This window comes from Chrysemys picta, chromosome 10, assembly GCF_011386835.1.
Source record: "Chrysemys picta bellii isolate R12L10 chromosome 10, ASM1138683v2, whole genome shotgun sequence".
NCBI lineage: Eukaryota > Metazoa > Chordata > Testudines > Emydidae > Chrysemys > Chrysemys picta.
Window position 1 is genome coordinate 16,769,974 of NC_088800.1, and position 13,332 is coordinate 16,783,305.

The 13,332-nt window shown below is 44.6% G+C and overlaps 1 protein-coding gene across 4 annotated transcripts in view; it reads left to right on the forward strand.

The window, feature by feature from the left end:
• Nucleotides 1-13,332, forward strand: part of IL16 (interleukin 16) — a 66,004-nt gene that overhangs the window by 28,013 nt on the left and 24,659 nt on the right. For all 4 annotated transcript variants that reach the window (XM_042856678.2, XM_024107538.3, XM_024107539.3 and 1 more), the window contains 6 exons: nucleotides 213-349; nucleotides 1,863-1,995; nucleotides 3,891-4,040; nucleotides 5,029-5,137; nucleotides 8,355-8,497; nucleotides 12,509-12,619. In XM_042856678.2, the coding sequence (XP_042712612.2) occupies nucleotides 213-349; nucleotides 1,863-1,995; nucleotides 3,891-4,040; nucleotides 5,029-5,137; nucleotides 8,355-8,497; nucleotides 12,509-12,619 (783 nt within the window). The remainder of the gene's footprint in view (nucleotides 1-212; nucleotides 350-1,862; nucleotides 1,996-3,890; nucleotides 4,041-5,028; nucleotides 5,138-8,354; nucleotides 8,498-12,508; nucleotides 12,620-13,332) is intronic.

The following is a 13,332-nucleotide window of genomic DNA, read 5'->3' on the forward strand; positions in this document are numbered from 1 at the left end:
GAACTGTTTGAGATGTTTGTCTCACACAACAGCATCTACTCACAAGTGAGCTGCATTCAGCTTCTACTTTTCTTGTGCTTAGAAATAATCTGGATCTAGGACCAAGAAAATTGATGCTTTAAAAAAAAAAGCAAACTGTAAATAACTTAAATATTCTCTGCATATTTACTTTGATGCAATAAAGAGTTTTTGTCTTCATCTTCCTGAACCAGGATGGCTGCATCCGGAGGCTTTGTATAGCCACTGGGAATGATGGCCTGGGGATCCAATTCTCGAGAACCTCCAACTGCACTTCTTTTGGGAAAGGGTTCACAGTCAGCCAAGTGATCAACGGGGGTGCTGCCCACAGGTACTTGGTTTATAGTTATTATTATGGACTAACTTGATGGTTTTTGCAGGATCCATCTTCTGACATTAGCTGCACTTTAAGATCTTAAATCCAAAGGAACGCAGTGATGCACAGGAAACATCTTATATTGCACTGAGCTGAGGAAATGGTTACACATATTAGAAATAAAAGATGCAGCCATGCTCAGCTCTAACTCTTCTCAATGTTAATTGCAAATAAGGATTATAGAATCATAGAATCATAGAGGTGTAGGACTGGAAGGGACCTCGAGAGATCATCTAGTCCAATCCCCTGCACTCAAGGCAGGACTACGAAATAGCTAGACTATCCCTGACAGGCTTTTCTCTACCCTTTTTTAAAACCTCCAATGACAGAGATTCCACAACCTCCCTAGGCAATTTGTTCCAGTGCTTTGTTCCAGTTTTTCCTAATGTCCAACCTAAACCATCCTTGCTGCAATTTAAGCCCATTGTTTCTTGTCCTATCCTCAGAGGTTAACAAGAACAATGTCTCTTCCTCCTCCTTGTAATAACCTTTTATGTCCTTGAAAACTGTTATCGTCCGCCTGACCCCCGCCTTCTCTTCTCCAGACTAAACAAACCCAATGTTTTCAATCTTTCCTCATAGGTCATGTTTTCTATACCTTTAATCATCTTTGTTGCTGTCCTCTGGACTTTTTCCAGTTTGTCCACATTTTTCCTGAAATGTGGCACCTAGAACTGGTCACAGTATTCCAGCTGAGGCCTTATCAGTGCTGAGTAGAGTGGAGAAATTACTTCTTGTGTCTTGCTTACAACATTACAGAATAGTATTCACTTGTTTTGCAACAGCATTACACTCTTCACTCATATTTAGCTTGCAATCCACTATGACCCCCAGATTCCTTTCTGCAGTACTCCTTCCTAGGCAGTCATTTCCCATTTTGTATGTGTGCAATTGATTGTTCCTTCCTAAATGGAGAACTTTGCATTTGTCCTTATTGAATTTCATCCAATTTACTTCAGACCATTTCTCCAGTTTGTCCAGATCATTTTGAATTTTAATCCTATCCTCCAAAGCCCTTGCAATCCCTCCCAGCTTGGTATTGTCCGCAAACTTTTTAAGTGTACTCTCTATGCATTATCTAAATAATTGATTAGAAAGATGTTAGCTTGTGCATTGTACAAGATTTATGGTGCCCTCTTTTTAATAGCCCTTGGTAAGGGCCACCATGCTACCAGAAGTACTGGAAGGCATTATGGCCCTGAGTTCTCTTAAGAGAGCACAGTATACAGTCCTCTGCACAGCTTAGACTGGTGGGGGAAGAGGGAGCTCTTTGGGATGTCTTGTGCACTAAGGAGTGCTAGCAGGGAGCCACCTGTGATTGTAGCCAGCCCCTGCATCAGGGTGTTCAAGATGGCAGGGGAAAGGAGAGATTTCATGTGGCTCCTTTGCGGGCGAGACACCAAGAACAATCTCATTTATGCTGTATTATTCCTGGGTCTCTAATACTGTGTGTGTGTGTTATTTAAAGGGATGGTCGTCTAAGCCCAGGGGATGAACTGTTAACACTAAATGGACAATCACTTAAAGAGCTCACCAGCAAAGAGGCTGAATCTCTCATTCAATCAGCAACAGGCCTGGTGAATTTGGTGATTGCTAGCAAGGTAAGTGTGAGGGCTGTGGCCAACCCCACATCTCCATGGTATTTCAACAGCATTTACCTGAAAGACAAGAGAGATCAGTGCACTGAACATCTGGAACATTTATTTTTTTCTCTTCTTGACAAACCCCAAAACCTCATGTGGTCTAAGTCTGCTAACCTTCAGTGTAGCTCTTCCAGGACAAACAGAGACTATGGGGAGCCATCAGCCGTTGGAAATTCTAGCTGGGACTATACAATCACTCCTTTCATAAGCACATAGCCCACCACTGTGTGTTTTCTATGTACAAATTGACCAAAGCCAGAGAGGATGAAGGGAAGATCCATGAACCCAGGACCTGGGCTGGGAAAGGGCCAAGGACACACCAAGTTTGGATCCAAGGCTCTATAGCTGTGGGACCCACTGCTACAGAGTGCTAGGGTTTGCCGTGGGGATCGGAGAGCACGAGGTACCATTAACAGGACAGTGAGGAAGGAGTATTACAAACAATTTTCACTGGAAGTTTTTGTGGGTGGGCCATTTGGATCCAGTTCTCATGGTTTTAATCTACCCTAAAGCACACATCTGAGTGGTGCCAGTTGTATTTCCCTAATTTAGTCCTTGCTGCTTTCCCAGTAATCTGCCATATAGTGTAAAGGCTTTAAAAAAAAAATTAAGCCAGAGGCTTTATTACACTTTACATAAATGCATTCATTTAATTTAAAACCCTACTTCCATAATTTGTAGGAGGACTCAGAATAAATGATTGGACAGGGCATTCACTTTTTGATAAAAGCAAATAGCATGTTGGCAAAAATTACATGAAGACAGCGGGTACTGGACACAGTCTAGTGCACATTAAGGTAGCAGTGTTTGAAACGGGACTATATTAATGCAGACTAGGGAGCTTTTAGTGTGCGCCAGCAGGGTACACCTGGGCCAATTAGTGTGCAATACACTAGGGCACACTAGAACAGTGATTCTCAAACTAGGGCCGCCACTTGTTCAGGGAAAGCCCCTGGCGGGGCGGGCCAGTTTGTTTACCTGCCGCATCCGCAGGTCCGGCCGATTGCAGCTCTCACTAGCCGCGGTTCACCGTTCCAGGCCAATGGGGGCTGCAGGAAGGGCGGCCAGCAAGTCCCTCGGCCCGCGCCACTTCCTGCAGCCCCCATTGGCCTGGAGCGGTGAACCGCAGCCAGTGGGAGCCGCGGTCGGCCGAACGTGCAGACGCAGCAGGTAAACAAGCCGGCCCGGCCCACCAGGGGCTTTCCCTGAACAAGCGGCGGCCTTAGTTTGAGAACCACTGCACTAGAATTTATACTCAGCTAGTACAGACTGAAGCACTGTGTAGACAAGCCCTAAGGCACCATTCCTGCAATGAGTTCCATGGGGGTACTTCCCTGCCTTGCATCTGCATGGAGCCCCTTTGAAGTCAATGGTGTTTGCCTAGGTGTTCATTGCTGGATTGGGACCTAAATGTTAACGAAAAAAAAAATTCAGTTATCTAGAGCCCAGGAAACTCACGTAGCCAGTACAGGCTTAGTTAGAGAAATGAGAACTGAAGTCTGCAGTCCTGCCCAGAGTGTGCCTCTTTTTAGCATCTTCATACTGTACATTGTCCCTCACCCTGTGGTCTGTTAGACTCTAACCAGGAGTTTATTTATTTTTCCTTTCAAAATCAAAGAGGACTTACGTTTTATAAGGCAGACTATATTTAACATTTATATTGTGGTAGCACCCAACAACCTCAGCCAGGGTAGGCCCCACTGTGCCCTTTAAAACATACATTATGTTGGCTGAAAAACAAAACTAAAAGTTAATAGAAAACATTTTTGAAATGAGATTCTGAAATGCTTAGCCAAAAGCTATAAAATCAGTTTCACAACGCACCCTTCAGACTCTTCTTTGTGCTTCTAAAGAATTCACTAGGGGAAGCAAGCCGGAAAGAAAACATATTTTTTTATGATTTGGCAATGGCGCCACCTGCTGCTGAAGAGGAAAGTTATCGTTCATTGGCTCACTGTGATAGGATACCTCCAAACAGCTCTACTAAAATTAGACTTCAAGAAGTAAGTTACATCTTTTTGTTGGCTCTCAACATCTTATGACATATAGACCCTGCTCCTATATCATTTTGTGGCCTCCCCAACCCCTGCAAGATTCCCTTGAGTAAAATTGGCTTGGCTTTTTAGCAAAGTGATAGTTTGTCACATACATGCAATTTTATCATAGCTATTTTCCCAATGATTTAACTCAGAGAAAGAGAGAGGTTTTTCCATGCAATTAGTACTCTTTTATACGATGATTACACTGCCAACAGTTATCATTCTTTTAGAATTGATAGGGCTCAATACATCCTATTAATTGCAATAAATTGCATTGCCTAGATCCATAGATGGATGGAACTCGTTATTTTTAACGTATGCTTAAAGTGGGGTTCTTAGTTGGGTGTAATCATTTATTTTTCCCATCAAACTCACTAGCCCAAAAGTGATTTTGAGTGCCTATCTTGGAACTCCTTGAAAGGGCCCAATTCTCAGAAAGTGCTAATCATCTACCCTCCAGAAATCAGGCCCCTTTAAAACCAAACCACTAGTCACACCTGATATTTAGACCAGCATATCTAGAGTTTACCAAGAAATGAAAATATCCTTGTACGTTTGTTGGGGGTGGGGGAAGAAGAGGGAGATAGACTCACTTTTTACCTAGCATCTTGAATGTAACTTCTAAACTGCATTTATTTCCATACTAGTTCTCAGGTACAGTACGTTACAATTATTTCTGATGTTTTGAAAGAAACATTATCAAACAAATCATTTAGAACCACCATCCCTAATCATTCCATTTATGCCAGATAAACTGCTTTCCTCCCCAAGTTCTGGGATACAAGTTAAAATCCAGGCTGAAGTTTGTGCAAACTAAATTGTGAGAATTTTTTTTTTAAATGGAGATTAACTTCCATGTTTTTTGTTGTTGCACTTAGTGAAGGGATTAGCACTCGCAGTAAAAACATAGCTGGTCAGATTTGTATTTAAAATATTCTGGGTCTCTTTTCAGGAATCCTCAACAGGTGTCTGTAATGAAAGGCCTGTTAAATTGGAAATACAAACTAATTGTTTTCTGCACACTAAAGCCAGCTGCCAAAGGACTCGCAGTAATTCAACCAGTAAGTTTCTAAGAGGAAATATATTCTCTTGGGAAATTTAAATGCATGAAACTTTCTCAGGTTACGATATCATGATGTTGAAAGAAACAGCTTTTTTTTTGCCAATCTTTACTCTGGAGGGTTTTAGCTAAAGTTTCTTCTTTCTGTAAGACTCATGGTGCATGAAAAGCTAGTATTAAAGAATGGATTCAGATATCCATACATACTGATCAGTCATGATCCCTGTACATAAAAATTATGTATATACATACACATGCACACCATTTTGCATATTTTAAAGGTACCCTGAACTGGTTCAGACTTTTTTTGGAGGGGGGAGGAAGCTCTGATTTTTACTAAAGTTAACATTAACAAAAATAGTTTTGTAATTAAAAAAAATTTTTAATTTAAACATTCCTCTTAAGTGTTATAATTCCCAGTGGCAACATGTACCAATATACCTCTACCCCATTATAATGCTGTCCTCGGGAGCCAAAAAATCTTACCATGTTATAGGTGAAACTGTGTTATATCGAACTTGCTTTGATCCGCCGGAGCGCGCAGCCCCGCCCCCCCAGAGCACTGCTTTACCGCGTTATATCCAAATTCGTGTTATATCGAGTCACGTTATATCGGGGTAGAGGTGTACTTGAGAAACAGGTATTACAACTGACTATAAACAAGTCTTTAATAAGGGTAAAATTTACAAGTGTGCCTCCCTGATTTGTAGTCACAAATATGGGCACACCTATTTCATTCACATGCTATTTGTGCATACACATACACACTGTGTGTCTGACATTTTGATGTATGCTGGTAAACAACAAGTGAAATCCTGGCTCCACTGAAGATAATGCCAAAACTCTCATTAACTTCTGTAGGACCGGGATTTCACCCACTGTGTTTGTGTGCAAAGCTGCACATGAGCTTGATTTGTAGGTTCAATTTCGAAGGTCCCTTTGAGAGATTGAGTGAAAATGCAAAAAGGAAACAAGCAGCATAAATGCTGAGAAATAAATTAGATCTTTATTATTGATATTTCCATACTCTCAAGTGTTGTTAGTAAAAGGGGCAGTGACATTTTTAAATGGATCAGTTTTATGTTGGGAATGTCGCTTTAACTCAATGTTAGCTTCTGTGCTGTAGTTTTAGTGTTAGGCTATGTTAAATGTTTGCATTAAATGAGACATCTGGACATAGAGTTTATGAACTACATTATGATGTTCTCTCCCTTTCTTTGTCTGTACACAGACAGACATCACACATGGTTACTTCTCTGACAGTGTATTCTGAATTTATCATTTTCCATAAAGTTTTAAAACCGAGCCCTTACTTCCAAAAAATGAAAGATTTTCTGCATTTTAATGTCTTTTAGGAGAAGTGAGAGGACTGCAATAACTGCATACAAGTTCTGGCTGTAATTCCTGGAAACAAAAATAATATTGTTCGGGGTACTCAGATGGGCTGAATACAGTATCTATTCTCTAATCAAATGCACAGACTAAAGATACATGTTCCCCATGTGCTTCATTGGTAAAATATTTGTCATATGGAGATGATTATTCACAATGCTGTTGTCTGTTTTCCACTGAGTGTAATCAGCATGGCCTTTCGAGTGAAATAGTTAAAACGAACAACTTAGCTGAGTCTCTAGGAGATGGTTCACTTTTGCCCAGAGACCGTGGCAATGGGCACCCTGGAAATGCAAAGACAGATATAAACAGCCAGAAAAGAAACTTTATGAGGAGGTGCAGTAGCTGAAATAGCTTGTAATAAAATGAAATCCTTATCAGATGTGCCTGTACACAGCATAGGTGAAAGCATAGAAACAATATAGCAAGGGTAGCAGTAGTGAAACAGGATACAGCCAGAAAACCCAAGCCTATACGCTGTATGTCAGCATGTTAAAGTTTTAAACAGGTGAATTACCTGCCCAGTCCCCCAGCACTGCATATTCCTTCTAGTAGACGTGGCATAGGCCAGAGGGTGGTCACTGATGCAGCAGTTTATTATAGCCAGAAAGCTTGGATCAGGTTCTGGCCTCCTATGATTGTCTGGCATTGGTGACATGAACAGAAATATACTCCAGTGATTCAAACTGTGAAAGTCTGTAACGGCTAGAAATGCCATCCTTATCCAGGTACAAGCTGCTTGATCTTCCTCCTCATGGCTTATGCCAGCAGAACCCCTTTGTGGACACATAGTCTAGCATTAGGTGATTGGGCCTGATTACCCCCTTCTAAGACAGCTGGGTTTGCTCTGTCCTAGAGGGTCTCACCTCTGGGGAAGTGTAGGTAGTGTCTGTACCACTGTCCTTCTCAGCTGTTTCTCCCAAGGATGGAGCTTGAATTTGGAGTCAGGGTTTCATAGGTTCCCACACTGGCAGAGGCTGCCCTGGGGATATGCTGAGTCAGCACATCCCCTCCTTTCTCTCCCTCCCTCCACAACTTGGTCAGCACCACTGTGGTAGCACAGGCTGGGTGCAAGTCCCTCAGTGGAGCAGAGCGGCATAGACACGGTGCATGAGTGGGCAGATTTTCCACAACCAGGGACCTTGCGCTCAGGGTTTTGCTGTGGAAAAAAGTACACATCCAGCCTACTGTCTTTTGAAAACCTGTAACAACTAAAAAAAAAAAAATCTGCCGAACAGTGAAGTCTGTTAGGTTGTGGAATAGTCTTTCAAGGAAAGTGGTGAAATATGGATAATAGTCTCACCCTGCATTGGCAGAAGGAGGAATTGGCTGAGCTAACAGGTCTTTTCATCTGTATCTCCTTTGATTCTGTGATAACTGTCTCTATGTCTTCTATACTTCGGGGTAATGTGATTTTGCTCTCAGTGCAGCATGTGATGCAATTAAGCTGCTCCCTTGTAACGAGCCCCTGATATGGAGAGAGAGGGTTATGGATGCAGAAGCTTGTGCATAAAAGTGAATGGAATGTGTGTGCAGCAGGCAGTCTTTGAACAAGGCCCCGTGTGTCTGCCATGCACAACTCTCTCTATTAGCTGTGTGTGCCCAGCAGTTGATCATGTGAAGTCACTGGGTGCAACTGAAGCTTGTGAGGTGTGGTTCCTAATGGTGGCTCAGGGAATCCCATCACTGCCTGGGACAGTTAGATTTACAACTTGAAAAATGTTTCTAAACGGAATTTATTGAGCACCTGGTCAAGTGTTTGACGCAGAAGTGTTTGAAGTTAATGCTCATGAAAAATACGGTGTCATGCCTTCTGTCTCCTGTAGGTGTAAATCCTTACTGGATAGGGGAAATTGACTATCGAGTGACAAAGAAATCAGCAGCATATAGAGACAGACAGCCCCATTCTCTTTACAGTAACCGGAAGTCACTCTCTCAGCAGCTAGACTGTTCAGTAGGAAGAGGTCCGGTAAGTGCAACAGGAAATCACACACCACTAGAAAACTACATTCATCAGGCTCAACAAACAAGAACACTCTAGCTAAGTTGCACTTAGTTTTCTTGCCCAAACTTTCCCGCCTTAGGAGCCCTGTCTCGGAGACTGCACTGGGGATACAATGAATCAGTGCATCTCTCAGTCACTCCAGCCATGCTCCCTGCCAGCGGGCCATCCCAAGTGAAAGGGTTTGTGCTGCCTCAACCTCCCCATGGTGAATTTTCTGCCTACTCTCCCCCGACACACACACACACACACCTGCACAAAGCCACACTGAACTGACTGTGTGAGGTGCAGGTCCAGAGAAGGAGGAAAGGCTCTATGACAGCACAGCCCCTCCATTGTCCTTTCTCCACCAGCTGCTGCCCCGATCATCCCCGATCCATGTTTTCCAGCTACAATGGATCCACAGGAGAGTGGATGCTGTTGCTCCTTTCCTTGTTCACCCCCATAGCCCCCTCGCAGAAGAGGCCCCCTGAATGGCTGATCCATCCTGCTGGCCACAGATAGAAATTGCAATGCTTCTGCACCTTGAAGAGCCTTACACAAGCCCTTCCTCAGGGGCATGAATTTCAACAAACTCTGTATAAACTTGCACATATCTCAGGTCCCTAATGGAAGATGGGCCCGCCCAGGGTTTTGACAGAGATGTACCTTTCACTGAGTATATTTTTGGCATTGCACAGCCATCTCCCAGATCTTCACATTCTTAACTCTCTCTATGGTACTGCACAAATAAGCTTATTCTCATGTACTAATCAAGCCTCATTTCCTGACAGACGCAGAAGCTGAATGCTTGATGGGTGTTCCATACATTAGATCCTCATGCAGCTGTTAGTTTCACATCGCTGCATAAACAAATTTGTAGAAAATCAGAACTCTCAGCTTCCCTGCACATGCTTCTGGCGCTGCTGAACTTCATGCATACTTAGCATTAGATAATAACTTGATTCAGTGCTTAAATGAGCTTCGTGCTAATGTTCATCTAGGAAGTCTTCATTATGTATGTAACCTTTCTGCCAGCTGGAGTCAGCAGCAACAAGGTTCAATATCTAGGGGTTCCTCTGAACAACACAAAACAGAAGTGGCTTGAGTCCCCATGCAGTAATCTGGGAAAATTAAACACCATCCCTGGGCACCTCTAAGGGGCAATATGTCCCCACTTGCAAGCATTGAGTCTGTGTATAACAAAAGAAAAACTTGTATTAAAAAGGCAAGGGAACCAAGCATTCATTTGAGAAAACACCACAACCACCACTCAAAAGCATGTAGCCATAAACAAACACCCACCCCCAGTACGTTGGGCGGTGTCCTTTGCCTCAGTTTCCCACTGTGTGGTGTGAAACTCCGACGAATGAACGTCCCTTCAACATGCCCTTCCCCTTTCCCTTTGCTGCTCCCCACTCACAGTTGGTTGTCCTTAGTCAGCAAAGACCGGGAGTTCAGAGGTGCATTCACGTGGGTCCATCCATCACCCCTGGTGGGGGGGGCAGGGCATCAAGCTATGCCCTAGCTCCTGCTATCTCTTCCATGCTCGCCGCTTGCTGCCGCTGTTATCTCTGCCATTGCTGGCCGCTTGCTGCCACCACTCATGTCTGCCACTGTCATCACTGCCACTGCTGCTTGCCGTGTTCTGGGGTTCCCCAACTTAGTCCAGCTCTTAGTGATTTCACTGGGTAGCAGGGAACCTTGGTGCTGCTCCCTCTTCATGTCTTTCACTGCAACCCTGTCCCCACACCACGTCCAAAGCTTAGCTCCTAGACCTGCTCATGAGTGGTTTCAGCTCTAGTAATCACTGAACCAGAAACAAGGCCTCTCAACTGAGTCCAATCAGCTCTGTCTTTAAACACTGAAGAGGGGAGAGTCAAATGGTGCTAGGACTCTTTAGGCAGAACGCACATCGTCGGGTAGGAACACCAGTCCCCATCCGCTCTCATCGTTAGTGGGATTTGGCATCCTTACCCCCTGCTTAGCAAGTTAGTACTGTATGCCTTGACTGAACCTAAGTTCTGCTGCCCTTTACTCATACAATAAGGATACCCCTGCATTCAAAGTGGGTTGTAACCCAAAACCAGCCAAAATTGATCACTTTGGCAAAGCAGCTCTGTCTGCTGAACACCTAGGCAGAGTAGGTGTGTTTGTGCAAATACGGTCTGCCCCTGACGTCTTTCTCCCCAGGTCATCACTGGATGTCAGGGTAGAGCTCATTCAGACCCTGCTTACACGTATATCACTATAGCAGGGGCGGCTCCAGGCCCCAGCACACCAAGCGCATGCCTGGGGCAGCAAGCTGCAGGGGACAGCCTGCTGGTCGCCATAAGGGTGGCAGTCAGGCTGCCTTCGGCGGCATGCCTGCGGGAGGTCCGCCGGTCCCACAGTTTCGACGGCAATTCGGCAGCGGGTACGCCGAAGGCGCAGGACTGGCGGACCTCCCGCAGGTATGCCACTGAATCCGCGTTACCAGCAGACCTCCCGCAGGCGTGCTGCCGAAAGCCGCCTGACTGCCATGCTTGGGGTGGCAAAATACATAGAGCCGCCCCTGCTCTATAGATACAGACTCATATTAAAATTGGTCGTGCCTGATGGGCTGGAAACAAATTAAGAAATCCACCATCTATTAAACTGAAGGAAGCAGACTACTTGCAAATTGGTTATCAGCTTCTCACTGAATATATCCAAGCAAAACGGAACTACTTCCTTCACTGTTTGGAAGAATTCTCTACTACTACTTAATCCCGGTATATAGCTGTTTACATCCTTGAAGCACTTATATTGGCATTAACTAATAATTGTACAAAACCAAGATGCTATAGATAAGTCTATATTATTTTCACCATTTGATGGCAAAGGAAACAGGTAGAAAAATGGTGACAAAGATACAGAGCTAGTCAATGGCAAAGTCAGGACTGCACAGCGGGGTCCTGTCTATGACTAGACTGAGCCTTGAAGTGCTACAGTAATAGCAATAAATAATAAGAATAGAAATCCGGAGACGATCTGGATTCGCAGTGCTGTACTCAGGCCTTTACACAACAGTGTTTGTCGTGACCCAAATGTCCAAACATAGAATTGTAGACTTTAAGGTCAGACAGGACCATTATGATCGTCTAGTCTGACCTCCTGCACAACGCAGGCCACAGAATCTCACCCGCCCACTCCTGTAACAAACCCCTAACCTATGTCTGAGCTATTTAAGTCCTCAAATCGTGGTTTAAAGACTTCAAACACAGAATTCTGGCATGGGAATATCAAATGTCAACACAAATAATATGACTCAAATAATAGATACTATTAGAGAGTCTAGATTCTATTCTAGGATCTAGATTCTAAATCTGGTTGGATCACTGTAGCTAGACAAGCATAGAAATGATTTAAGCAAGTTCAAAATCAAGCCCATAGTCTATAAGGACCTCAGGGTTTTAGCTGAATATCCTATGCATCTGAAAAAAGGCTAAAGTACCAGGACATGTTCCAGACAATTCTGTAGCCCATTGGTTCCTGGATACAGCGGCGGCTCCAGGCACCAGCGCTCCAAGCGCGTGCCAGGGGCGGCAAGCCGCGGGGAGCGCCCTGCCAGTCCTTGTGAGGGCGGCAGTCAGGCAGCCTTCGGCGGCATGCCTGCGGGAGGTCCGCTGGTCCCGCGGATTCAGCGGCAATTCGGCAGTGGGTACACTGAAGCCGCAGGACCGGTGGACCTCCTGCAGGCATGCCACCGAATCTGCAGGACCGGGAACCTCCTGCAGGCATGCCGCTGAAGGCAGCCTGCCTGCCGTGCTTGGGGCGGCAAAAAAGCTAGAGCCACCCCTGCCTGGATAAACGAGCTATCTGAATCATGCAAACAAATATTTTAAAACCCAGCACATTCCGCTTGTGGGATCTCTGTTGTTCCATTAAGACTATACTCTCACAGAGCAATTGCACATATTCATCTGGTATGTACAACAAATGCCTGGCACTGCATTAAAACTATTTTTCTCTTTGCAGACGGTTTCAAGACCTTCTAGATCGCTGAGCACTGCTCAGTTAACGCATGCGTCTTGTGGCTCACAGGCTTCCGTAATATCAAACATTGTTTTGATGAAAGGCCAAGGGAAGGTGAGATGCTTATAAACAGAATACTAGTCATCTTCCCAGGTGTACGTATCAAATGGGGAGTGAATGGTGCAGGGAGGCTGGTAACGGGACAGTGAGCCTTTCACCTCTGGGTTGCCAGTTCCAATCTGGGCCTGGGCAGCCAGTGATTAAAAATCACCATCCTCTGCTGAGTGTTTGGTGGTTTGTGTTGTGTGTTGGTGGTCACAGGCCAGTTCCTAATGGACATATGTCCATATCACACAATCCCCACCAACAGCTGACATCCTTCACTGGCATCCTTCTTAGCAATGAGGGGCACTGACTGAATGGGGTCTGGCAACTGAATTAGCCTCTCCCTTCTAGAGATGCTCCCTCCAAGTCAGAGCTGAGAGACAGTGGTGGACTGGCAGTGTGGGGAAGAATGCACTGCCTGTGCCGTATCTAACCTCCAGGTAAATAAAGGACTGCAGCCTCCAGAACCTTTTGATTTGTCACCTTTCACAAACACCAAACATTCACACAGCAAGATTAAAGCTGAACTCTATCCTGTTAGGTGCTGACTGCTCTCAACTCCCAACTGACTTAATAGGAATTGAGGGACTTCAGCACCTTGCAGGATTGGCTCTTTAGTGTAATTTGTCTTCAGCTTGATTTGGATTTTGCAGTAATTCATAGCACACCTCCTGAACTCTAAGTGAGGGCTCACGCTCCATGCACGTGCCTATCTGAAGCTA